The 27,507-nt window shown below is 45.1% G+C and overlaps 1 protein-coding gene and 1 pseudogene across 2 annotated transcripts in view; both read right to left on the reverse strand.

Annotated features, from left to right (window-relative positions):
- Positions 1-6,074: 6,074 nt before the first annotated feature.
- Positions 6,075-7,721, reverse strand: LOC309550294 (E3 ubiquitin-protein ligase TRIM11-like; annotated as a pseudogene). Its single transcript has one exon. The product of its transcript is annotated as an E3 ubiquitin-protein ligase TRIM11-like (transcript).
- Positions 7,722-21,964: 14,243 nt separating this feature from the next.
- Positions 21,965-27,507, reverse strand: part of LOC309550295 (uncharacterized protein) — an 89,419-nt gene continuing 83,876 nt past the window's right edge. The window contains exons 4-5 of the mRNA XM_082250697.1: positions 24,021-24,286; positions 21,965-23,351 (exon numbers count right to left, since the gene is read on the reverse strand). Of these exons, the coding sequence (XP_082106823.1) occupies positions 22,044-23,351; positions 24,021-24,286 (1,574 nt within the window). The 3' untranslated portion in view covers positions 21,965-22,043. The remainder of the gene's footprint in view (positions 23,352-24,020; positions 24,287-27,507) is intronic.

Here is a 27,507-nt window from a genome sequence, read left to right on the forward strand (position 1 = left end):
GGGGCGGGAGCTGCTGGTTTAGGTTTTCAGTGGCATGCTAAAAGGTTTAGCCAGCTGCCGGTCAGGCATTTGGGTGGATCGCGATTCTTTCAGTGCCTGGGCTAGCTTTGTGATGTCAGCCAACAGTAGGCTTTAATGGGTCACTAGAGTGAAGAATTAAGTGCACTCCTGTGATCCAGAGGAGAAGTAGAGCCAAAGGAGCTTTGGCCCTACTTCTCCTTTAGAGGTTGTAAACCCTGGTGGGGAAAAAAAAACATAAAAAAAAATCTGTAAGACAAAGGCATAATGAGTCAGTATGCATTGCATGCTATTTTATTATGAAATACTTACCTTAGAACAAAGCTGTCTCAGTGGTACCCGCACACCGCAAAGACAGATGACATCTTCCCCTGGTGTTTCTTCCCGAGAAAAGATGTAGCCCTACGTTGGTCGCATGCGTGGTGCTGGGGGGGGGGGGTGGCAAGTGCACGCCGCCAGTGGCACGCTCCCACCCCCACCAGGCAGTGGGGAATACCGATCCATGGGACCGGTGGTCGCGATTGCCGCTGGGCACCCGCGATCGCTCCCTGCTGAGAGAGAAGGACGGTCAGCTGTTGTAATAACAGCTGACCGTTCTTCTCTCTGAAATTATCACAGAGCGCCTGTGACCCTTCTATATAGGATCACAGGTCTCTGTGGTCATTTCAAAAGCCCATCCCCCATACAGTTAGAAAACACTCTCCTAGGCACATACTTAACCCTTTGATCACCACTGTGCTAAAAATATGCACTGTTACTGTAATAATGACACTGGCAGGGAAGGGGTTAACCTAGGGGTGATCAAAGGGTTAAATGTGAGCCTAGGGGTTGTTTCTTAACTGTGAAGCCTCTTTCACACGGTCCGCCTCCGTAGGCGGATCCGTGTTGCTCAGCGGGGATCGATCCGCGATCCCCGCTGAGCCAGCGGATGACAGCTCCGTCTCCGCTTGCAGAGCGGAGAGGGAGGTGTCTCAGCCCCCGCTTCCCTCTATGGGACCGCCTGTCTGCTCTCATCCTTTCCGATCTGATCCGATCACTGAACGGATGGAAAAATAGGGTTTCCATCCGTCCAGATTTCACGGACAGGATCGGACACGGATGGCTGCGGGTGTCAGCGGAGGTGTCTCCGCTGACACCCGCTGCCCCATAGAGCTGCATGGAGGATCCGATCAGATCCGCCTAAAAAACAGACAGGCGGATCTGATCGGATCGCCCGTGTGAAAGGGCCCTGAGGGGGATAGGCTAATGGAATCAACACAGAGACCTGTGTTCCTAAATAAGAGGAACACAGGAGCTCTGTATTGATTCCTGAGAGAACAACGGTCTGCTGTGTTTACAACAGCAGACCGCCGTTCTTTCTCCACGGGGAGCGATCACGGGTGCCCGATGGCAATCGCGGCCGCCAGCACCGTGAATCAGCTTCCCCACTGGCGAATGGGCGTGCACCCCCAGGATCGCTCCCGTGACCCGCCATACAGGTACAGCGTTTCGCGGGTACCTGTCGACCTGCCACTGTATATCGACGGCGGCTGGTCGGCAAGTGGTTAATAGTAAAAATGAGGGTAATGGTGTGGGAGAACAGAATCGTTCTTGCCAGTTGCTGTTATTGTGGATGGGCTGAACGTCAGTAGAGAATGACTGGACTGGGCAGTAAGCAAAAGGTCAGCATAAACTGGCTGGGTGGCTGACAGAAAATCTGCAGACACTGGCTGGGTGGCAGACAGAGGATCAGAAGAGACTAGCAGGACAGCAGGCAGGGGATCTGAAGAGACTGTCTGAGCAGCAGGCAGAGGATCAGCAGAGACTGGCTGGGCAGCAGGCAGAGGATCAGCAGAGACTGGCTGGGCAGCAGGCAGAGGATCAGCAGAGACTGGCTAGGCAGCAGACAAAAGATCAGAAGAGATTGTTAGGGTAGCAGGCAAAAGATCAGAAATGACTTTCAGAAGATCAGAAGAGACTGGCTGGGAAGTGTGCAGAAAATCCACAGAGACTGGCTCGGCGGCAGGAAGAGGATCAGAAGAGACTGACTGGGCAGCAGGCAGAAGATCAGAAGAGACTGTCTGGGCAGCAGGCAGAGAATAAGAAGAGACTGACTTGGCAGCAGGCAGAAGATCAGAAGAGACTGGCTGGACAGCAAACATAGGATCAGAAGTGACTGGCTGAGCAGCAGGCAGAGGATCAGCAGAGACTGTCAGGGCAGAAGGTTGTTATGGTGGATGGGCTGAATGTCAGCAAAGACTGGCTGGGTAGCAGGAACAAGGTCAACAGAGACTGGCTAGGTGGCAGACAGAGGATCAAAAGAAACTGTATAGGCAGCAGGCAGATAATCATACAATACTGTCTGGGCCGCAGAAAGAGGTTTAGAAGAGACTGTCTGGGCAGCAGGCAGAGGATCAGAAGAGAATGTCTGGGCAGCAAGCAGGGGATCAGAAGAGACTGGTTGGGCGGCAGGCAGAGGATCAGAAGAGACTGGACAGCAAGCAGAAGATCAAAAGAGACTGAGCAGCAAGCAGAAGACTAGATGAAACTGGCTGGGCAACAGGCAGATAATCAGAAAAGACTGGATGGGAAACAGGCAGATAACTTGAAGAGACAGGCTGGGTAGCAGGCAGAGGATCAGAAGAGACTGGGCAGCAAGCAGGGGATCGGAAGAGACTGTGTGGTTAGCAGGCAGAGAATCAGAAGAGATTGGCTGGGCAGCAGGCTTAGGATGAAAAGAGATCGGCTGGGCAGCAGGCAGAAGATCAGAAGAGCAGCAACTTTTCTGGCTCTGAAGAAAGGTGTTCGCCCCTGAAACGCGTCAGCCCAGCCACAGCAGCCCCATGCGGCACTCTGCATGCCATTTTGCTACATATGGGACCTTGGCTACCTTGGAGATTGTATATGTGTGTATTATCACACCTGCCTTGTGAGTGTATTGTATACTTTTTAACATTTTAATAAATGGTTTTAGTGGTGATGCACTAGGTCGGTGCGCCCCTTTTTCTTTTGTCTTTTCTCTCAGAAGATCAGAAGAGACTGACTAGGCAGCAGGCAGAGGATGAAAAGAGACTGTTCTGGGAAGCAGGCAGAAGATCAGAACAGACTGTCCGGGCAGCGGGCAGCAGGCAGCAGGCAGAGGTTCAGAAGAGACTGTCTGGGCAGCAGGCAAAGGATCAGAAAAGACTGTCTGGGCAATAGGCAGAGGATCAGAAGAGAATGTCTGGGCAGCAGGCAGAAGATCAAAAGAGACTGTCTGGACAGCAGGCAGAGGATCAGATGAGACTGGCTGGACAGCAGACAGAGGATCAATAGAGAATGACTGGGCAGCAGGCAGAGGATCAACAGAGAATGGCTGGGCAGCAGAGAGAGGAGTAGAAGAGACTGGCTGGGCTGCAGGCAGAGGATCAGAGGACACTGGCTGGGCAACAGGTAGATAAAAGTCTGACTGGATAGCAGGCAGGGAATCAGTAGAGAATGGCTCGGCAGCAGAAAGGGGGTCAGAACAGACAGATTGGGCAGCAGGCAGAGGATAAAAAGAGACTTTCTGGGCAGCAGGCAGAGGATCAGAAGAGACTGTCTGGGCAGCAGGCAGAGGGTGAAAAGAGACTATCTGAGCAGCAGGCAGAAGATCAGAACAGGCTGGCTGGGCAGCAGGCATAGGATCAGAAGAGACTGACTGGGCAACAGGCAGAGGATCAGAAGAGAATGGCTGGGCATTAGGCAGAGGATCAGAAGAGACTGTCTGGAAAGCAACCAGGGGATCTGAAGCGACTATCTGGGCAGCAGGCAGAAGATCAGAACAGACTGCCTGGGCAGCAGGCAAGGGATCAGTAGAGACTGTCTGGGCAGCAGGCAGAGGATCAGAAGAGACTGTCTGGGCAGCAGGCAGAGGGTGAAAAGAGACTATCTAAGCAGCAGGCAGAAGATCAGAACAGACAGGCTGGGCAGCAGGCATAGGATCAGAAGAGACTGACTGGGCAACAGACAGAGGATCAGAAGAGAATGGCTGGGCATTAGGCAGAGAATCAGAAGAGACTGTCTGGAAAGCAACCAGGGGATCTGAAGCGACTATCTGGGCAGCAGGCAGAAGATCAGAACAGACTGCCTGGGCAGCAGGCAAGGGATCAGTAGAGACTGCCTGGGCAGCAGGCAAGGGATCAGTAGAGACTGTCTGGGCAGCAGGCAGAGGATCAGAAGAGACTGTCTGGGCAGCAGGCAGAGGGAGAAAAGAGACTATCTAAGCAGCGGGCAGAAGATCAGAACAGACTGGCTGGGCAGCAGGCAGAGGATCAGAAGAGACTGACTGGGCAACAGACAGAGGATCAGAAGAGAATGGCTGGGCATTAGGCAGAGGGTCAGAAGAGACTGTCTGGAAAGCAACCAGGGGATCTGAAGCGACTATCTGAGCAGCAGGCAGAAGATCAGAACAGACTGCCTGGGCAGCAGACAAGGGATCAGTAGAGACTGTCTAGGCAGCAGGTAGAGGATCAGAAGAGACTGTCTGGGTGGCAGGCAGAGGATCAGAAGAGACTGTCTGGGTGGCAGGCAGAGGATCAGAAGAGGCTGGCTGGGCAGCAGGCAGAGGATCAGAAGAGACTGTCTGGGCGGCAGGCAGAGGATCAGAAGAGACTGTCTGGACGGCAGGCAGAGGATCAGAATAGACTGTCTGGGTGGCAGACAGAGGATCAGAAGAGAATGCTTGGGCAGCAAGCAGAGGATCAGAAGAGACTGTTAGCATACCTCCCAAATTTTTGAGATGGGAACGAAGGACACCTATTAGCTAAAGTATGTAGGCATAGGACACACCCCCTGCCATGTCCCCTAAAAGGAGAATTATGCAAAAAAATGATTTGTTAAACCGACAAGTGCTTTATTTTACGACTGCTATTCCTTTATACAATGAAAAGTGAGGGAACCCACGCGCTATCAATTGATAAGACAATAACGACCTTGAATTGCTGCATACACCATAAAATGACAGATTCCTATGCCAAATAAACAAGTGATATATAAGTAAAGGTGCTGCGCTATTCTGTAATATTGGACGAATATAAAGAAAATAAATAAATATAAATAGATAAAAATAAATATGACAAAATACCAAAGTGCTATATCATCAAATAAACAATGTGACATGTGATCTATCATCCATGGATAAATAAGTGATGGATAAAAATGAAATTGGAAAAGGGAAAAACAAACAGATGTATTGCCTGGATCTTCAATCAAAGAGAAGAGAAAAATTAGTACGTTGAAATCCAATGAAACGGTTGTGCAAAGTAAAAATAGCAGATGATGTCTAAATCCTTGAACAGTGCAAAGTATAATACTCAATAAATAGTGTATTTGGAGTAAAACAAAAGAGGCTGCTTAAGTGAAGGGTTTTGGCAATATAAACAGAAAAAAGTCTTCATGGTTACGTAAATAAATCACTTTTTGATAAAGTATTCACTTTTGTCAATTTCGTTTTTATCCATCACTTATTTATCATTGGATGATAGATCACATGTCACATTGTTTATTTGATTATATAGCACTTTGCTATTTTGTCATATTTATTATTATCTATTTATATTTATTCATTTATTTATTTTCTTTATATTCATCCAATATTACAGAATAGCGCAACACCTTTATTTTTATATTCCTTAATATTGGCTTTTGAACTTTACAAATGCGGCAATTTAGAAATTGGATGAAACGCTTAGCACTGGGAAATACTTTTTGACAGATAAAAAGTGCATCTTAGATACAACTATATACAGTAAGACCGCATTCACACTGGTCAGACTTGGACCGCGACTTGTCAGCCTGACAAGTCGCGGTCCGTCACGCTCTCATTGTGTAGTACAGGAGCCGTTCTAATAGGAGCGACAAAAGTCGCTCCGACTTAGAAAAAGGGTCCTGTACTACCTCAGGGCGACCTGGAGGCGACTTGCATAGACATTCATGTTATGAAGTCCGTGCAAGTCGTGCCGAAGTCGCGCTGCACGCGACTTCACAGGTCGCCCCCTAAGTTGAAAACAGGAACAGTTGGGAGCTATGGGGCGGTCACCAATCTCTAGGCAGATTTCTCACATCTTATTCCTCCCACATATCCTTACACGGCCCTCTGCTACACATAACACAGCATAGAGGGGTTTGGTGAAGGTGGCGGTGAAGGTGTGGAGGTGTCGGATGGGGTCACGCATATAGAAGGAGATCTGCCCGGCCTCATAATCCAGATATACCCGGACTCGGCCACCGGGAATATTGTCAGGGAGCTCGATCTCATCACTGTCATGTATTAATGCATACTCTTTACCCGTCCTGTCCAAACCCCAGGACACGTCATTACATCCAATCAAGGAGTCATCCCCCTCCCTGTCTATACTGTCATAACACATCCCGATTCTCCAGTTATCTGATCTCGAGACATCTACTTCCCAATAATGTCTCCCTGAGGAGAAACTCCGACTACCTAAAACTTGATCACAATCTATAAATCTCTCTGAACTACATATGCGAGGTGGGACTCTACTTGACCTGGAAGCAGTCTTCAGGTCATGTGAGATATAAACATCATCAGCAGCTGTGTTCATATCCAATATTATGTCTACAGCCTTCTGTATAAAGATCCCCTCATTTACACCAGTTATTATATCAGATAAACCTGTATTTATCATACGTGAGACCCCAGCAACATCCAGATTCTCTCCATAATTGAGCAGTTTCTCATGTCTCTCTCTGTCCTCATCATCTCCATCCTCAGTATCACACAAGTCACCTGTGTCCGGTTCCTGTAGGACAGTCAATGGATCCGTCATGGCACACAGCTCCTCTAAGTGACTCGTCTTTCTGGACAGCTCCTCCATCTTTAATTCCAACTGCTGGATCAGATCATTGACCGGGCTTAAGATCCGCTCTGCCTGCCTGGAAATCTTATTCAGGACCCTCTTCTCCAGGTCTTCCAGACGTCTCTGAAGGTCTCTGAACAGGGCAATGACTCTCTTTTCTTCACCATCTGCTTTTCCCTGTATTTTTCCCCTGTGTTCCTTTAGACTCCGAACTCTTCCTTCTGTGTTCTTTGTCTTAGTATTCAGTTTCTGCACATTATTTGTCAGTTTCTTTTTCATCTTCATAGAAGCATCCTGCAGAGTCTCCACCTGGTGTCCCCGATGTTCTCCAGTTAAACTGCAGGAGATACAAAGACAGGCCAAGTCCTCGGTGCACTAATATTCCAGGATCTTCTTATGGACGGAGCATTTCCTGTTCTCCGGGGTGGTGGTGGGGTCACATAAGACGTGTTCTGGTGACTTGCTGTGGACTCTCAGATGGTCATCACATAGAGAAGCTTCACATTGCAGGCAGGATTTCACAGCAGGTACAGAGGTGTGAATACAGTAAGTACAGGAGATCTGTTGATCTGGCTGAGAGGAACGAAAACGCTGAATTATGTTACGCAGAAATAAATTGCTGTGCAGTGGAGGTCTCTCCTGGAACTCTTCCCTGCACTGAGGACAGGAATAACCTCCAGACTCCTCCAGTGTATCAAACACACGATCAATGCAGACACGGCAGAAGTTGTGTCCACATTTCAACATTACAGGATCCGTATAAATGTTGAGGCAGATGGAACAATCCAGCTCCGCTCTCAGATCTGAGGACGCCATTGCTGACAGCAGAGAGAGAAATGAACAACAAAGTTTCTTATTATCCAATACCAGTTTGCCCAGTTAGGCAGGTTCTTACCTGGAAAACAAAGACACTTGAAGCAGAACTGAAAAACATCAATGATCCCTCCCCAAAAAAACAATAAAATCGTAAGCTTTGCCAGGACCGGTTCTTTTTAACTACTTCATGTCTGGGCCAGTTTTTTTTTACTTTCTTGTTTTTGATAGAAAATTGCTTAGAATCTCCAAAGAAAATTATATTTTCTGAAAGCAGAGGCCCTGGTAAATACTGATATTGAAACGCGTAGTGTCTCCAGCACCATACCTCAGGTTCCTCCATGTTGGATCAGTCACTTCCTATCTGATTTGTAAAAAGAGTCGTTAATGTTTTTTAACATTTTTTAATTGTGCAATTGTGTATTATTCTTGCCCATTTGCCAATTTTTGTACTTATTGTCTATACAAATAAATAATCTTTTTGATATATACCTGAGTCAGTACCCGTTATAGTCCCATCCAGGGGGATCCTTTCCTTGAATACAACTGTGGCAGTTGCACTTTTTTATGTCACACGACATTTGTGCAACGTTTTATCATACGCATATTTTCAGAAATAAATATGAGTATTGGTGCACACAAACACAATATAATACCTAGTGTAAAAAGTCTGGTTGCGCTACTAAATTGCAATAAAATGAACAATGTCAATCATGCATACAAAATAGTGTACAAACAATTTGAAACAAATAAAAATGTGAGTAAACAAAGTCTCTGGTTTCTCTTGCAAATCAATATAATGTGTTTTCCGTGAACAACTCCACCAGAAAAAATCTAAATAGATGAATGTGCAAATAAAGTCCAGTGTACATGTAAATTCCAAAAATAATCAATGGTGGCCGTGAGAAAACCAAGTGCTGCTGCAAATCAACGAACGTGATGTGAAAATCCCATCACCTGGTGAATTCACCGCTTACCAGCTTTTTTTTTTTTTTTTTAGCCCGTGGTGTGTGAAACACACTCAAAAGACTTAACACCCGGTGCATAAAAAAGTGCACACACGCAAACGTGAGACACACAAAAAAGTGCACAAGGCGTACACACATGGCCCTCCTCCGAAGAGGAAGGGCTCTGACCCTGATCCCCCGGGGCGAGAAGCTCCTGACAGGGACTGAGGTACTCACTTAGGTCCACCCAGCCAAAGCCAGGCAGACCCCGTTCTCCAGGGGGACTGCCGAAACAGCCCACCCCAAGTACTAGGTGGGGCTCCCCCGAAGGGAGACCCCATGAGAGAGGGCGAACTAAGCCAAAAGGCCATATCCACCCCCTCCCAAGACTTTCAGGGCAGGCCCGAGGACCTACGCCATACTCATCGTGCAAGTGACAACCAAAAAGGGACAAACGTGACACACAACAAAGAAGAAAGAGTGGGGAAAGGGGAAGTGGAGAAGTGCTGGGTAGTGCCAAAGTGCAGGAACTTGGCAGGCCCCCCGGCCAGGAATAAAAAATTCCTCTGGTGCTGGCCAAAAGGCCCACCCCAAGAGGCAGGTGCTGAAAAAGTGTGATGGTGCAGTGACCAAGATGCCACAAAAACTCAGGTGAGCTGCCCCTCACCAGTGAAATTGAGGCACCCCTGGGCTGCCACCCCAGGGGCACGTACACCACGGGCTTTTTCGGTCTCAGCCCCTGGCCAGACCCAGTGTAGCCCTTACCTACCAGGAGGCTTGGAATGTGAACAGCATTAGGGAGAGCTTGCCTTCAACTGGGGACTAGGCCCTCCATTCAAAGGCCCAGTTCAACCCAGGAGGAAAAAGCCCTCCCACCGCCATCCCAATTCCTCACCAATTATATCCAGGAGCAGTACTAGCCGATGTGAGTGCCAACACCAGCTTTCCCGCTCCCTTAAAACTGATATGAGCGGACCCATTCAAATCAGGAAGGCAATGGAACCATCCGGCTTTCTCTGGTGTGGCTTACTTCCCAGTCCTCCGGTAGTTCCAGAGCGCCCCGGTTCGTTTTGGCCCCCACCGATACTAACCATCAGGTTCCATACCAACTGATAAGAAAAGATACTACACTTGATCTTAGCCAAAAGGCCGAGAAGCGATAACCGCTTACCAGCTTTAACCACTTGCCGACTGCCGCACGACTATTTACATCGGCAGTCAGCCCCTCACAGGCAGAGCGACGTAGGGATACGTCACTAGCCTGTAAGGGTGTGGGGAGCGAGTGCGCGCCGCCGGAGGTGCGCTCCCGCTCGGTCACGGACCCCCCTGCGCGTGTGCCTGGCGGACCCGATGTACGCCAGGCACTCGCGATCGTCCGTGACAGCGGGAGAAAGCCAGGCGGCTAGTGTAAACAAAACCGCCTGTCAGTTCTCCCTGTGTAAGAATGATGATCAAACGGTTCTACTATGTAGGACCGATGATCATTGTTCTTACACACACAGCCACAGCCAATCACAGTTAGAAGCACGCCCCTAGGACACACTTAACGCCTCCCTCTCCAATACAGTTAACTCCTTCACTGCGAGTGTCATTTTTACAGTAACAGTGCATATATATATATATAGCACTAATTACTGTAGTAATGTCACTGGTAACCCCAAAAGTGTCAAAAATGTCAGTCAAGGGTCCGATCTGTCCGCCGCAATGTCACAGTCCCGCAAAAAAAATTGCAGATCGCCGCCATTACGCGTTAAAAAACAACAACAAAAATGACAAAAATCTTTCCCTTAGTTAGTAAACGCAATAACTTTTACGCAAACCAATCAAAATACGCTTTTTGCGATTTTTTTTACCAAACATATGGTAAAAAAAAAATTGGCCTAAAATGTTAAAAAATTTAGATTTTTACATTTTTTTTGGGGAATTTCTTATAAAAAAATGTGAAAAATATTGTTATTTTTGCAAAATTGACGCTCTTTTTTTGTTTATAGCGCATGATCAAAAAATCGCACAGCTGATCAAATACCACCAAAAGAAAGCTCTGTTTGTGGGGAAAAAAAGGACGCCAAATTCGTTTAGGTATTCGTTTTTTGCGATTTTTTTTTTACCAAACATAGGTAGCATAAAACAAATTGGCCAAAAATTTTAAAAAATTTAGATTTTTACATTTTTTTGGGGGGAATTTCATATAAAAAAATTTGAAAAATATTGTTATTTTTTCAAAATGTACGCTCTTTTTTTGTTTATAGCGCAAAAAGTAAAAATCGCACAGGTGATCAAATAGCACCAAAAGAAAGCTCTGTTTGTGGGAAAAAAAGGACGTACATTCCGTTTGGGTACGGCGTCGCACGACCGCGCAATTGTCTGTTAAAGTCACACAGTGCCGAATCGCAAAATAGGCCCTGGTCAGGAAGGGGGTAAAATCTTCCGGGGCTTAAAGTGGAGTTCCACCCTAATTTTATACTTACCTCCATCTTCTCGCTCCGGGTCAGCTGAAAAACAAATGGATAATCGCAATTTTTTTTTTTTTACTTACCTTGTAGAGAAAATATACTCACCTTACTTCCTTCTTCCTCCCCTCGGCGGCCGCGGCGATTCGTCACTTCCTGGCTCTGCAATGATTCCTGGGAGCTGAATGTCATCGCTCCCAGGAATCATTGCGCCTGCACCGGCCCTGACGTCAGTTCTGGGGCGCGCACGTCATTCCCTTCTAAACAGCTTCTGGGCATGCCCAGAAGCTGTGGAGGGATGACGCGCGATAAAGTGACGTCGGCCCCGACGTCGGAAGTGACGTCGGGGCCGGTGCAGTGCATCGTGGGACCGAAGAAGAAGGAAGAGGACGCAGAAGAGGATCGCGCTGGCTTCAAGCTGCCCACACCTGAGATGGCAGTGCTGGAGAATACATTTTCAAGGTAAGTATTTCTCCCAAAAGGTAAGTGCAACCCGGGACAGATCAGAGGCTAGCCATTGTGGAATGTACTAGCCCTGACTGTCCCAGGGGTATTTTTATTAAAAAATGTATAACCAGGGTGGAACTCCGCTTTAAGTGGTTAAGTAGATTTAGGGCAGATAGACAGAATATGAATCCAAAGGTACCTCTGTAGATAACCAAAAGGGAGTGCTGTGTTGGAATCCACCCTCGTGTGTGACAGGGGGGGGGGGGGAGCTGCTTACCAGATCCCACTGTTTCCAAACATGTAATGAATGTAGACTCTCTCTGGATATGTAAATGAGGGACTCCTGGTGTTTCCTGGTTCTTCTCTCGGAATGACACTCATATAAGGTGCACCATGAAAATGAGGGAAGAGACTAATAGTGCATTACCTTTTATCACATTTATTAGAAAAGTAAAGATTGCACTTACAGGAAAAAACAAAGATGCAAGTTCTGTCTGGAGAGCGGCGGCTGCCTGCAGTGTGTAATGTTCCGGTACCTTTGGTACCCTAAATTACACTTTCCACAAGTGTATGCGCCCCACCATTTACTTTTGGAAAGGTGCGCATACACCTTTAAGACTGGAGCTGTCATCACCCAGCGCCGGACTAGATGGCTATTTAAGGCGTCGGTTCTCACTCACATGTGTTCGTTCAAACACCCTTACCTGGATGCTAACCTTGCTTGAAGCTTCCATGCTTGCAAGCTCACCTCGCTGACGGAACCTCGCTGCGCTGATCCCTGTATCCCGCTACTGGATCATCCGCCTCTCCTGAACCACCCTTCGGCTGTATCGCTAATAGTGCTAAGTACCCCGCAGGGGAATTCTCTATAAACTTATACTAAGCTTACACTATCTAGCTCTGCATAGTAAAGACTGTTTATCACATCTGCATAACTAGATTGCTAGCTCTTGAGACTACTGCTACTTTTCTGCACTGGGTTGATCTCTTTTGTATGTCCACCTGCTATTCTGTCATCTGCTACCATACAACATTGCTAAACCTTCCTGCATCTATCTGCTACTGTCTCACCTTCAAGTGTCTATCACCTACCACCTCCACTCAACCTATCCCTCAACCTTCATCATTGTGTTACCACATACATAAAGTCACTCTAGGAACCAGCTTGCTAATTGTGTGTATTTACTGGCTGAAATAAGACCTTCCACACATGATGAGTCATTGAGGTTGGGAATGGTATCTCAGCATATCTCTTACATGACTACTGACGTGGAACTATTTCTGCAGCTGAAAATCCACACCATATAAGAAACGCAGGAGCGTTACACAGTGCAAGCCACGGCTGTTGTGACTGACGGCGCGACTCCTCCTTCGCTCTGATGCGTTTCCTCCCTATTGGGCTTCCACGGAGATAGGGCTTCCTCCTATCTCCGTGGAAGCCCAATAGGGAGGAAACGCGTCAGAGCGAAGGAGAAGTCGCGCCGTCAGTCACAACAGCCGCGGCTTGCGCTGCAGGCAGCCGCCGCTCTCCAGACAGAACTTGCATCTTCGTTTTTGATAAAGGTAGTGCACTATTAGTCTCTTCCCTCATTTTCATGGTGCACCTTATATGAGTGTCATTCCAAGAGAAGAACCAGGAAACACCAGGAGTCCCTCATTTACATATCCAGAGAGAGTCTACATTCATTACATGTTTGGAAACAGTGGGATCTGGTAAGCAGCTCCCCCCCCCCCCCCTACCCTGTCACACACGAGGGTGGATTCCAACACAGCACTCCTTTTTGGTTATCTACAGAGGTCCCTTTGGATTCATATTCTGTCTATCTGCCCTAAATCTACTTAAAGCTGGTAAGCGGTGAATTCACCAGGTGATGGGATTTTCACATCACGTTCGTTGATTTGCAGCAACACTTGGTTTTCTCACGGCCACCAGTTATTATTTTTGGAATTTACATGAACACTGGACTTTATTTGCACATTCATCTATTTAGCTTTTTTCTGGTGGAGTTGTTCACGGAAAACACATTATATTGATTTGCAAGAGAAACCAGAGACTTTGTTTACTCACATTTTTATTTGTTTCAAATTGTTTGTACACTATTTTGTATGCATGATTGACATTGTTCATTTTATTGCAATTTAGTAGCGCACCAGACTTTTTACACTATTCCATTTATACACTTTTGGTAGCAGCACACTCACATTTATCAGCGCACTTTTTCATTTATAATTATTAACAATATAATACCTACTTTTTTAATATAAAATATAGGGTTGATCGAGTAAATAAATATCAAACAAGTCAAGCCTTAAAAATAAATGAATGTGCATGTGAAATGGCGAAAAACGTTGGTAACCAAAATTTTTCATAGGCGAAGCTTTAAATGCCTTTGAAGGTTAGAGGTAATCGTGAATAATGGCCCCAGAATTATTGACCTCACTATGATGTTCACGGTTATACCTCAAATGTGAGGTGCAATTGTTGTTTACATATACGTGTGCACCCTATGCTGGTATTTCCATTTGGGGGGGGGGGGGGTTGTGAAGGGGAAAATGGGGGTGCCTTTCAATTTCTTTTAAATTATATTTCTTTTATTATAATTTAATGTTTTTAACACCTTTTTTCCCATTTAACTGTAGCACCCTACAAGGTAGGTGCTAGGCAAAGGTATAGTGGGCCTCAGCTGCCTAACAGCAGGGCCATGATTTTCAGCTGGACTGTCATGTCTCCCAGGTGTGGCTACTGAGAGGGGAGTCTCCCCACTGGCTCCATGAGAGGATTCTCATTGGGCAATGGAGGAAACCCAATCAGTGGCTCATTCAGGACTGTATCTACCCCAGAAGGCAGATTCTGCCGCAGAGGATTCTGGGAGTGGGTATAAGTTTGAGGGGAACGCATGACGCAAGGTCTTTGGCGGGAAGCAGAGCCCCAGGAGGGAGAGTACGGCTGTCTCCCCTCCTGTTAGAAGGATTGGGTGTCTCGGGTGGCTGCCTGAGAGTACAGAGAGAGCTGAGCTGCAGAGAGGATACGGTGTGCCGAGGACCAGCGGAGAAAGAGGGGTTCATTCCAGGAAAGCATTTCAAGTTCGTGAGTACTGTGAATTGCCCCTGGGGGTCTGTTTAGTGTAGAGGGGACCACTCCGGTGAAGGACCCAGGGATCCAGGAGCCAGCTAGTGTAAAGGGGGTGCCTAGTCAGAGGACCCTGAAGTGTAAGAGGGGGTGCCTAGACAGAGGATCCTGAAGTGTAAAGGGGGCGCCAGCAGTTGGGCCCTGAAGAGTTAAGTGTACAGAGAGCAGTGTACAGTGTTAAGAGTTGCAGCAGCACAAGCAGTTACAAGGAGCTACCTCAGTCAGTGAAGGGCTGGAGGGAGCTGTTCGCCGGACTTTTGAGCAAGACAGAGTGTCAAGAGTCAAGTGTTATTACAGTCCTGGATCTTCAAAGTTAACCAAGGAGTTAAAATCGAAGTTCTAGCACAGTTCAGCAAAACAGTATTTTCAAGCGTCAGGAAGCGTTGGTCGCATCCAGCTGGCGTCAGAACAGCACTAACCGGCATTTTCTGCAAAGAGTCCCAGTTTAAACCTAGTTGAGCCAGAGGAGTATCCCACGCATTCCCTTCTCCCATCCCCATTACAAAATAACTAAAACAAACCAAAGATGCCGGAATGGTCATTGTCTCAGCTCTCACACTTGGGTTTTCAACTTAAATGTGTTGGAAGTGTTACTGGTAACAATGGCAGACCCACATCAGGCCCAATGCCCGGAAATCCTGCTACATAACTTTATTGCTTCCACAAGGCAGCTAGCAATCCCCTATGTGATGGGCAGGTGACAGGTATTCTTCATGGAGACATTGGGGGTCTACTAGACTTCCAATGTCTCCCCTGGTTGCTTCTATTTTCATTTACCAAAGAGGAGATGAGGGAATGGAAGTTCCCAAACCTCCTCTCCCTCTGTATAGTGAGTGCATTTATCATGGTCCAGGGCTCCCCAGAGGTACGGGAGAGCCTGGGAACCATGATGGGTGGCAGTGGGGGGACGGTGACCCTTCTCAGTACCATAAAAGTAATCAGACAAGAGGTGTAGCTTGGCACGCTACAAGCATGGCTGCTTGATCAAAGGGCCCCTCTGCTATGATCTGAATCAGGCCTTGGTCCTGTCGTACCTTGGCTTCATTGTGGCAGTGGTTGGCTTCCACCGAGGCATGTACAAGAGTTTTTACAACCTCCTCCATGCCTCCTTCAGAGGTTTGTAGTGCCTGCGCTACTTTGACCCAGGACATCCAAAACAGGCACCAGTCCTTTAAAATATCAGTCCTTTACTAAAATCTGCCCACATACAAGCATCAGATGTGATCTTTGGGGTTCGGAACAAGCCAGCTTCTTGTAAAGGTAAATAGTCTTTTTTTCCCCCCAAAAACCAGGCAAAAAATACACAAAAGTTTTGGCTCACCGCCAAACAAAATAGTCACTTCGCAGAGTTTTTAGTCCCTGCCTGCTTTGAGGGTCCAGCAAAACAGCACAAGCTTAGCAATGTCTTGGTAATGAGCAGTACACATCTCTACTTCTCACATGTATCCTGCTCCTCATCACATCTCAAACACCTGCTGACTGTTTCCTGGCATTTTCAGCCCCGTCTGGCAGGCGGGTTTACCCTGCTGGGACTGAAACACCCGTAATCAGGGTTGGAGGCTCTTTCCCACCCTAAAGCCTCCAAATTCTGGGTTCTTTATAAGAACTTAATAATCCTTGGAATGCTGCAAATCAGTTTTTCCTCTCCATCAGATCACCTCAGAACCCCTCACCCAGCATGCTTGAGAATCCTTGGGAACCACAACTGGATTTCTTTTCATCCCCCTTAATAGAACCACAACCCAAATAATGGGGACACATATCTGCCTTCCAGGACCCACCCCTGGTGTTCTGTACAAGAGATACAAAGTAACATTGTTTATAAACATTGATCAGACAGGCGATAGAGAGATACAAAGTAACATTGTTTATAAACATTGATCAGACAGGAGATGGAGAGATACAAAGTAACATTGTTTATAAACATTGATCAGACGGGAGATAGAGAGATACAAAGTAACATTGTTTATAAACATTGATCAGACAAGAGATAGAGAGATACAAAGTAACATTGTTTATAAACATTGATCAGACAGGAGATAGAGAGATACAAAGTAACATTGTTTATAAACATTGATCAGACAGGCGATAGAGAGATACAAAGTAACATTGTTTATAAACATTGATCAGACAGGAGATGGAGAGATACAAAGTAACATTGTTTATAAACATTGATCAGACAGGAGATAGAGAGATACAAAGTAACATTGTTTATAAACATTGATCAGACAGGAGATAGAGAGATACAAAGTAACAGTGTTTATAAAAATTGATCAGACAGGAGATACAGAGATACAAAATAACATTGTTTATAAAAATTGATCAAACAGGAGATACAGAGATACAAAGTAACATTGTTTATAAACATTGATCAAACAGGAGATACAGAGATACAAAGTAACATTGTTTATAAACATTGATCAAACGGGAGATAGAGAGATACAAAGTAACATTGTTTATAAACATTGATTAGACAGGAGATAGAGAGATACAAAGTAACATTGTTTATAAACATTGATCAGACAGATGATAGAGAGATACAAAGGGGGAAATTTACTAAAGCTGGAGCACTCAGAATTAGGGGCAGCTGTACATGGTAGCCAATCAGCTTCTAACTTCAGCTTGGAACCTGGAAGCTGATTGGTTTCTATGCAGCGATGCACCAGATTTTGCACTCTCCACCTTTAGTAAATAAACCCCAAAGTAACATTGTTTATAAACATTGATCAGACGGGAGATAGAGAGATACAAAGTAACATTGTTTATAAACATTAATTAGACAGGAGATAGAGAGATACAAAGTAACATTGTTTATAAACATTGATCAGACAGATGATAGAGAGATACAAAGGGGGAAATTTACTAAAGCTGGAGCACTCAGAATTAGGGGCAGCTGTACATGGTAGCCAATCAGCTTCTAACTTCAGCTTGGAACCTGGAAGCTGATTGGTTTCTATGCAGCGATGCACCAGATTTTGCACTCTCCACCTTTAGTAAATAAACCCCAAAGTAACATTGTTTATAAACATTGATCAGACAGGAGATAGAGAGATACAAAGTAACATTTTTTATAAACATTGATCAGACAGGAGATAGAGAGATACAAAGTAACATTGTTTATAAACATTGATCAGACAGGAGATAGAGAGATACAAAGTAACATTGTTTATAAACATTGATCAGACGGGAGATAGAGAGATACAAAGTAACATTGTTTCTAAACATTGATCAGACGGGAGATAGAGAGATACAAAGTAACATTGTTTCTAAACATTGATCAGACGGGAGATAGAGAGATACAAAGTAACATTGTTTATAAACATTGATCAGACAGGAGATAGAGAGATACAAAGTAACATTGTTTATAAACATTGATCAGACAGGAGATAGAGAGATACAAAGTAACATTGTTTATAAACATTGATCAGACAGGAGATAGAGAGATACAAAGTAACATTGTTTATAAACATTGATCAGATGGGAGATAGAGAGATACAAAGTAACATGGTTTATAAACATTGATCAAATGGGAGATAGAGAGATAGAAAGTAACATTGTTTATAAACATTGATCAGACAGGAGATAGAGAGATACAATGTAACATTGTTTATAAACATTGATCAGACAGGAGATAGAGAGATACAAAGTAACATTGTTTATAAACATTGATCAGACAGGAGATGAAGAGATACAAAGTAACATTGTTTTATAAACATTGATCAGACAGGAGATAGAGAGATACAAAGTAACATTTTTTATAAACATTGATCAAATGGGAGATAGAGAGATACAAAGTAACATTGTTTATAAACATTGATCAGACAGGAGATAGAGAGATACAAAGTAACATTGTTTATAAACATTGATCAGACGGGAGATAGAGAGATACAAAGTAACATTGTTTATAAACATTGATCAGACGGGAGATAGAGAGATACAAAGTAACATTGTTTATAAACATTGATCAGACGGGAGATAGAGAGATACAAAGTAACATTGTTTATAAACATTGATCAGACAGGAGATAGAGAGATACAAAGTAACATTGTTTATAAACATTGATCAGACGGGAGATAGAGAGATACAAAGTAACATTGTTTATAAACATTGATTAGATGGGAGATACAGAGATACAAAGTAACATTGTTTATAAACATTGATTAGATGGGAGATACAGAGATACAAAGTAAGCTCCTACTCTCCTCCCCTCCCAGCACCCCTACATCACCCAGTTCCTCTTCTCTACTCCTCCCCTTTTCTCCCAACTCCTCCCTTCCTCTCCATTCTACTCTTCTCCCCTCTCCTTCCAGCTCCTTCTGTCCTCCCTACCCCTCTTCTCCCATCTTCTCCTCCCCTTCTCTCTCTCCACTTATGCTAGCTTTCTACCATCTATCCACTCCTCTGCTGTCCTCTTTACCCAAAGCGTCCTCTCCTGTCCTCCCCTCTCCATCAGCTTCACCTCTTCTTCTCCCTTCTTTTCTTCTCCCTTCCAGCTTTTCTTTTCCTCCCTAATACTTACCAGAGCAATCCAGTGATGTGCACAAAATTATTGGACAAATAGCTAAATAGACCCCTTTGTGCCATTTCAAAACAGGACAATTATAAAATACGTTTACCTTTTATAAAATACATATACCTTTTATGTACAGTACCATTATTATTTTTTTAACTAAGCTAATAAAATAGACAAAAGGGTGTTTTAAATTTTATTTTTGTTATATTTTTGTCTATGGATTGCATTAAAGATAAAATCATTTTTGCAAGACAATATCACAAAACAGATCGGTTTGTACTTAGAATTGTATATGTACGGTATTACTTTATTATTGACAAATTCATTGGGGTTGGTTTACTAAAGGCTGGCAAATAGACAATGAACTCTGCAAGTGCAGTTGCTCCAGAGCTTAGTAAATGAGGTGAAACTTCACTTTGCAAAGATTACCCAATCACATGCACAATAATTTAAAAAAAAAAAAAAAAAATTCTTTATAACTTTGATACATTTAATATGGATAGATTCAAGTACATTGTAGTAAAAATAGTAAAAATCAGAGTAGAGACCCTCTATAAAAGTGATTCTTTAGAAATGTGTTGACAGATTAAATTCCTGACACATTGTAATAGTGAAAAATTAGAGATCCTTAAAGCGGTTGTATACTGCCGAAAAAAAAAAAAAACCCTACAAGACAAAGGCATAATGAGCTAGTATTCATCGCATACTAGCTCATTATGAAATGCTTGCCTTAAAACAAAGCCCCGACATGGACGCCCGGACACCGCTGTGGGAGCTGTCATGCTCCCTCGGCGTCTCTTCCGGGTTCGACGGCTCCGGAGCTGTGAGTGGCGCGATGACGTCACTCCCGCGCAAGTAGCTGGCAAGGAACTCTGAAGGTCCGCCGGACCTTCAGAGCGCATGCGCTGCTAGTGTCAGCGGCTGCATGCAGGGCAAATATCTCCTAAACCGTGCAGGTTTAGGAGATATTAATTATACCTACAGGTAAGCCTTATTATAGGCTTACCTGTAAGTAAAGGTAAAAAAAATGAGTATACTACCGCTTTAATAAAGACACATTATAACAGAGACACTTTATACTCCTCCTATTGTAAGCAAAGTATTAACAAATATAAAATACAAAATAAAAGAGATATGGATCTTCCTCATTATATTTGCAGCAGGTGGGCGGAGCTTGGAACTCAGGTACAAAGAACTCACTGCTGGAGTCAGTGGCAAACCTGCCAGGAAGACATTTAGCAAATCAGGATCCACACAAAATTGAATTACAAGTATTACAAGTAATCAGGGCTTTTTTTCAGAAGGAACGCGGAGGAACGCAGTTCCGGCACCTTCAGTACTGAATGGTACTGTATTTAATGGCAAGGGGTGCTGGGGTGTGCTGGAGGGTCTATTGATACTGGCTGCTGGGGCATCCATTGTTGCTGGAGGGGATCTATTTTTGCATGGTTGTTTATTGTTTCTGAGGAGGTCAATTGTTACTGGTTTGCTGGAGGGGGGCTTATGATGCTGGGGAGTCAATAGTTGCTGGATTTTATGGTAGGTTTTAGAGATATAATAAAAATAAGGTTCATTTAGTTGCCATCATCCCTGCGATCAGTACTGAAAAGGGGGGTTTGGTTCCTCAAGCCAAAAGGAAAGAAAAGGGTGGGATTTTGTAGGCAAAGGTGGTTTATATAAATTTTATTAAAAAATATATTGTACATCAAATAAAGCAAAGAAAAAGTTGAGTGATGCGATGCAAGATCATATGAAAATTATAACAATCAACTTGAAACCATTTTACTTATTAATCAGAATGGTGATTCCCAGTTGTAGAACTGGGGTTCCGATGCGTTTCGGCATTACATTATAGCCTTTATCAAGGAAAAATCACCAAACTCTATAAAGTGAAAAGTGAAAAAATACACAAAATTAGTGACTGTTGTGCAAAACAGATTGTATAATGGATCCAGTAGCAACCCTGGGAACCTCGGATCACAGAACCCTTCCACCAATACTTATGGGGACAATCATCTCTGCAATTTAGGTACACAACTTTTCACTTTATAGAGTTTGGTGATTTTTCCTTGATAAAGGCTATAATGTAATGCCGAAACGCGTCGGAACCCCAGTTCTACAACCGGGAATCACCATTCTGATTAATAAGTAAAATGGTTTCAAGTTGATTGTTATAATTTTCATATGATCTTGCATCGCATCACTCAACTTTTTCTTTTGCTTTTGCTTTATTTGATGTACAATATATATTTTTTAATAAAATTTATATAAACCACCTTTGCCTACAAAATCCCACCCTTTTCTTTCCTTTTGGCTTGAGGAACCAAACCCCCCCTTTTCAATAGTTGCTGGATAGGACCTGCTGTTGAAGAAGGGGGTCTATTGATGCTGGCTGCTGGGAGATCTGTGGTTGCTGGGGGGTCTATTGCTGGTGGCTGCAGGGGATCTATTTTACTGCTTTTCTTGCTATTATTACCAAAGTCCATACATATTCCTTAGCACCACAAAATGATACCTGGCTCTGTATTCTCTAAAGGGGGCAGCACTGAGAGGTTGAGGGGTTGAATCAAGAAACGGTGCTTGGAGGTGGGTAGGGGCAGAGACAAGAATTGACCCAGAAAGGGGGAGTTCCTGCACCTATTCTCTGAGAAAAAAAGCCCTGCAAGTAATACTTAGAGGTTTGCTGGGACCAAACCCCTAAAGCTGCTAAACACGATGTCAAGAGCAACAGGAATTTCTATTGGGCAGATCTATATGGATTAGCGACCCCAGGGTATGGTATAGTGGTTACAGCCAAGCACTGTGATCATGGAGGGTGAAAGATGGAAAAATATCAGAAAAACATTACAATATTCTGCCATACAGAATGATGTCATCAGTGTCTAGGCAGATTTTTCACATCTCCCTTCAAGATAGTGATATACTTGAATGCCATACGCCCAACACAGCATAGAGGGGCTCGGTGAAGGTGGCGGTGAAGGTGTGGAGGTGGTGGAGGGGGTCACACATATAGAAGGAGATCTGCCCGGCCTCATAATCCAGATATACCCGCACTCCGTTACCAGGAATATCATCAGGGAGCTCGATCTCATCATTGTCATGTATTGCCATATAATCTTTACCCCTCCTATCCAAACCCCAGGACACGTCATTACATCCAATAAAGGAGTCATCCCCGTCCCTGTCTATACTGTCATAACACATCCCAATTCTCCAGTTATTGGACTTCTGGACATCTACTTCCCAGTAATGTCGTCCTGAAGAGAAACTCCGACTGCCTAAAACTTGATAATAATTTGTAAATCTCTCCTTAGTGTCTGGGCGATTCTGGTTTCTACCTGACCTGGATAAAGTCTTCTTATCAAGTGAGATAGATACATCATTATTAGCTGTATCCTCATCCAATAATATGTCTACAGCTTTCTGTACATAGATCCCCCCATTTACACCAGTTATAATTTTGGATAAACCTATGCTAAACATATGTGAGGTCCCAGTCACATCCAAATCCCCCCCATTATGGAGGAGTTTCTCGTGTCTCTTTCTGTCCTCCTCATCTCCATCCTCAGTATCACACAAGTCACCTGTGTCCGGTTCCTGTAGGACAGTCAATGGATCCGTCATGGCACACAGCTCCTCTAAGTGACTCGTTTTTCTGGACAGCTCCTCCATCTTTAATTCCAACTGCTGGATCAGATCGTTGACTGGGCTTAAGATCCGCTCCGCCTGCCTAGAGACCTCACTCAGTACTTTCTTCTCCAGGTCTTCCAGACGTCTCCTGAGATCTCTGAACAGGGCAGTGACTCTCTTTTCTTCACCATTTGCTTTGCCTTGTACTTTTCCCTTGTGTTCCTTTAGACCCCGGACTCTCTTTTTTATCTTCTCTCTCTTAGTAATCATTTTCTGCAGATTATTTATCAGTGTCTTCTTCTTCTTCATAGAAGCCTCTTGCAGAGTCTCCACCTGGTGTCCCCGATGTTCTCCAGTTAAACTGCAGGAGATACAGATACAGGCAGAGTCCTTAATGCAGTAATATTCCAGGATCTTCTTATGGACGGAGCATTTCCTGTTCTCCGGGGTGGTGGTTGGGTCACATAAGACGTGTTCTGGTGACTTGCTGTGGACTCTCAGATGGTCATCACATAGAGAAGCTTCACATTGCAGGCAGGATTTCACAGCAGGTACAGAGGAGTGAATACAGTAAGTACAGAAGATGCCGGTGTTGTAAAATTTTGTCGGACCCGTGAAAAAATCGGACCTCGTCACTTCCGGTGATAGAGCATAACAAAACAGCGGATGGGAGTCGTCCGTGCGCATGCGCAGAAGACATTTTTCGAGGTTTGGCAAAATTATAACAGAGAGCGGACAGCTGATTGAGAGGAGGCGGGGCTGAGGTGCGACGGAGGATGGAGGACACATCTGCAGAGCTGGTGGAGGAGGCGGGACGGAGGTGCGGCCGTGTAATAAATGCAGGACTTTAGCGACTCCTTATGTTTTATTATCTTTAGCAATTATCGTATTATTTATCCTTAGGATTTCATTACATTTAGTATTTCATATTTTGTATTATATAAATAGTAAATGTAATGAAATCCTAAGGATAAATAATACAATAATTGCTAAAGATAATAAAACAAGGAGTCGCTAAAGTCCTGCATTTATTACACGGCCGCACCTCCGTCCCGCCTCCTCTATTCAGCTCTGCAGATGACGCGGCGGTGTCTTCCGTCCCACCTCAGCCCCGCCTCCTCTCATTCAGCTGCCCGCTATGTGTTATAAGTTTACCAAACCAAGATAATGTCTTATGCGCATGCGCACTTGAGACTCCTATCACCGGAAGTGACGAGGTCCGATTTTTTCACGGGTCCGAGAAAATTTTAGAACACCGGTCTTTTTCTCTTCTGGATGAGCAGACAGGAAACGCTGAGTGATGTTACGCAGGGTTATGTTTCTTTGCAGTGGAGGTCTCTCCTGGAACTTCTCTCTGCACTGAGGACAGGAATAACCTCCAGACTCCTCCTGTGTATCCAACACACGGTCAATGCAGACCCGGCAGAAGTTGTGTCCACATTTTAACATGACTGGATCCGTATAAATGCTCAGGCAGATGGAACAATCCAGCTCCTCTCTCAGGTCTGACGACGCCATTGCTGACAGCAGAAGAGAGAAATGAAAGTTTCTGTAACTCATTAACTAGTGTATGCAGTTAGCAGTTTCGTACATAGGGCGAGGCTGAGAAAGTAACCATGTAAATATTTACTGTAAACAGACTGAACGATCCGTCTCAGATCAAGTTACAGTCCATTCACACTGGTATGACTTGTCAGGCGACTTGGCCAGCCTGACACGTCACGCACCGTCACGTCCCATAGTGTAGTACAGGACCGGTTCTAATTGGAGCGACACAAGTCACTCCGACTTAGAAAAAGTGTCCTATACTACTTCGGGGCGACCTGGAGCGACTTGCATTGACATTCATTATTTGAAGTCCGTGCAAGTCGTGCAGAAGTCGCGGTGCACGTGACTTCACAGGTCGCCCCCTAAGTCGGATCGCCATAGTGTGTACCGACGCTAATCAATTTCTTTCACTGGGCGAGGCTAAGAATGTGACCAGTACTGGCACAAAGGAGATTAAAGGTCACAAATATGGCTAAAATAGAACTGAAAATGGTCAATGGTTTCACCCCAAAAAAAAAAACAAATAAAATCATGGAAACAAAAAGTTGACCATAGGGTTGGCTGAACCAAAACAACAACAACAACAAAGAAACAAAAAAAAAAAACACCCACAGATTCCGGCATCCACACAAGCAAGGTGGATGAAGGATCACACAATATTCTGGGAGAAGGACTCTCTACTGTTATGCCCCGTACACACGTTCAGATTATCGTACGACAAACCTCGCTTTCGACCTAGTCTCACGATAATCGGATCGTTAGTACACAGCTTTCGACAGCCGATCATGACAGTTGGTCCAACAAAATCCGAAGGGACAAACCTGAAAACTTCTGTCGTACGACATCTTCTCGAACGATAATCGTTTCGTCAGTACAGTATTCGTACGCTAAAAGTCGATCGATAAATACCACGCATGATCGGAAACAGTAAGATATTCCGCAGTGGTCAGACGTATATACATCACTTCCATTACGTAGCTATGAAAAATGCACTTGGTCAGTGAATCGTACGAAGAAAGTCGGATGGTTTTTAGGCAGAGTTGCTTTCGATTTTAGTAACATACAACAATTGCGAAACTTTAGTCGTACGATTATCGTACAATAATTGGAACGTGTGTACGGGGCATTAGAATACATTGATCAGCAGCTGCAGCCAATTGATTGACAACATTTTTCAACATTTCCCATCAACAAAGGTCAGAGTGGGCAGCAGATAAGCGTAGTCTACAAGACAGTCTGTGATCAAAGCAGGTGGCAATCTGTACAAAGATCTGGCTGAACAGGGACAAAAAGGCAAGACAGGGTAGGAAGCAAGGTAGCTGGATGTTAGCACAAGCATTGAGCCCTGGGCATGTGATGCTCAAAGAGAGTACTGCAGCCAATCAGGGCAGAAAAGTTGGATCGGGCACCACCGCAACACTGCCTAGTAACCAGGATGCAGTTTGCGGCACCACTGGACAATCTTAGCAGGGCCTAGGGCTTCTGTTAGAAATCATGGGGCCCCGTACCCCCTACTGCTGACCTGCCTTAATAAGCCATCCATAATGGCCCTCGATCATCTCGCCCCCCCCCATCCGAGTTTCACTCCTTGCCACAAGAGGGCACCCCCTTTGACCCTTTCTTAACTGAATACCATACGGAAGGCCTATCCTTGTCCGGGAGGTCTCTTCCACGGTCGGGACACAGCATGATCCCCACGGGGGTGTCTGGGCCCTGAGAGGGATCCTTCTGAGCGCTGCACACCCTCATTAGCCCCCTTTCTTGGTCGCGCTGGGTCTTTCGTAAAAAAGTGTTAGTCCCTTATATGTATAAAGCTCAAGGGTCTTTCATATTTTTCTTGTTACCTCTTATGGTTATGCTGCATCACGATCTGTACTATGCATGTTTTGTACTTTGTGACCTTTGTATTTCATTTGTCGTTATGTATCTTGTGTTTGCCAAAACTTAATAAAATGTTTTGAAAGAAATCATGGGGCCCCGTACAGCTAACCTGACGACCCCCCCCCCAAAAAAAATCCAATGATATTTTTTCTAAAATACCACGGTCATGATGCTATGTTTCACAGCCATGGCAGAAATTATACCCCTGGTTAGAGAAAACCCATTCAAGTGAATAGCGCTCAGGGGAGGACAAGGCCAGGGGGCAGGGGGGCAATTGCCCCCTGGGCCGCTCTGATGCCCATAAAAAGGCTGCACTGCTTCTGCTACAGACATGCCTAAAGGATTCCTGGTGAAGAAAAGTAAAAAGTCCCCACCGCTGACCTACTGAGTGCGGGATGAAGACAAGGACAGAGCACAGGCCTCCCCCACACCCATCTCCAGCATGGAATGGTGGAAACTGTCTGAGCAGAGGCTGGATCAATGCCCCACTGAAGACTCTCCTCCCCCGGCCAGCCCCAACCAAGCTGTTCCAGCTCCCCCCAACTGCCCCCTGCTGGCCAGGTCAGGAACCAGGTTTCAGCTGGTGAGTAGAGAGTAACGGGAGCAGAGCTTCAGCCTGGAATGGAGGTCAGGAGGAGGCCGGGAAGAGGGAGAGTGGGAGCGGGGCCGAGTCGCTGCACCATGGACAGGCACCCCACAACTGCAAGCAGAAAACAGGGTTGTGGTGGGCTAGTGCGGGGTTAAAGCAGGCCTATGATATCCTCACTGCCTGTCAAATCCTCTCTGGAGAGTGATCCAAATACTGACTGCTCTTCAGAGAGCAAAGTACATGTGAATGAGTCCTTGAAGTGATTGTAAAGTCTTGTTTTAAAAGAAAAAACAAACAAACATGTTATACTTACCTCCTCTGGGCAGTTGGTTTTACAAAGAGCAGCCCGGATCCTCCTCTTCTCGGGTCACTCTTTGCTGCTCCTAGACCCCTCCCTTGTATCGAGTGCCCCCACAGCAAGCAGCTTGCTATGGGGGCACCCAAGCCAAGCTACAGCTCCGTCTGTCCATTCAGACACAGAGCTGTGGTTTAGCCCCACCCCCTCTCTCTCCTGATTGGCTAACTCACTTTGATTGACAGCCACGGGAGCAAATGGCACTGCGACTGTGTCTCAGCCAATCAGGATAGAAAGTCCCAAATGGCCGGACCAGTGGACATCGCTGGAAAGAGAGGGGGCTCAGGTAAGTATTATGGGGGCTGAAGGCAGCTGCTACACACAGAAAGCTTTTTATCTTAATGCACAGAATGAGGGGCAAAAGTGTC

The sequence above is a fragment of the Pelophylax lessonae genome (genome assembly GCF_965119305.1).
Source record: "Pelophylax lessonae genome assembly, chromosome: 3".
NCBI classification, from domain to species: Eukaryota; Metazoa; Chordata; class Amphibia; order Anura; family Ranidae; genus Pelophylax; species Pelophylax lessonae.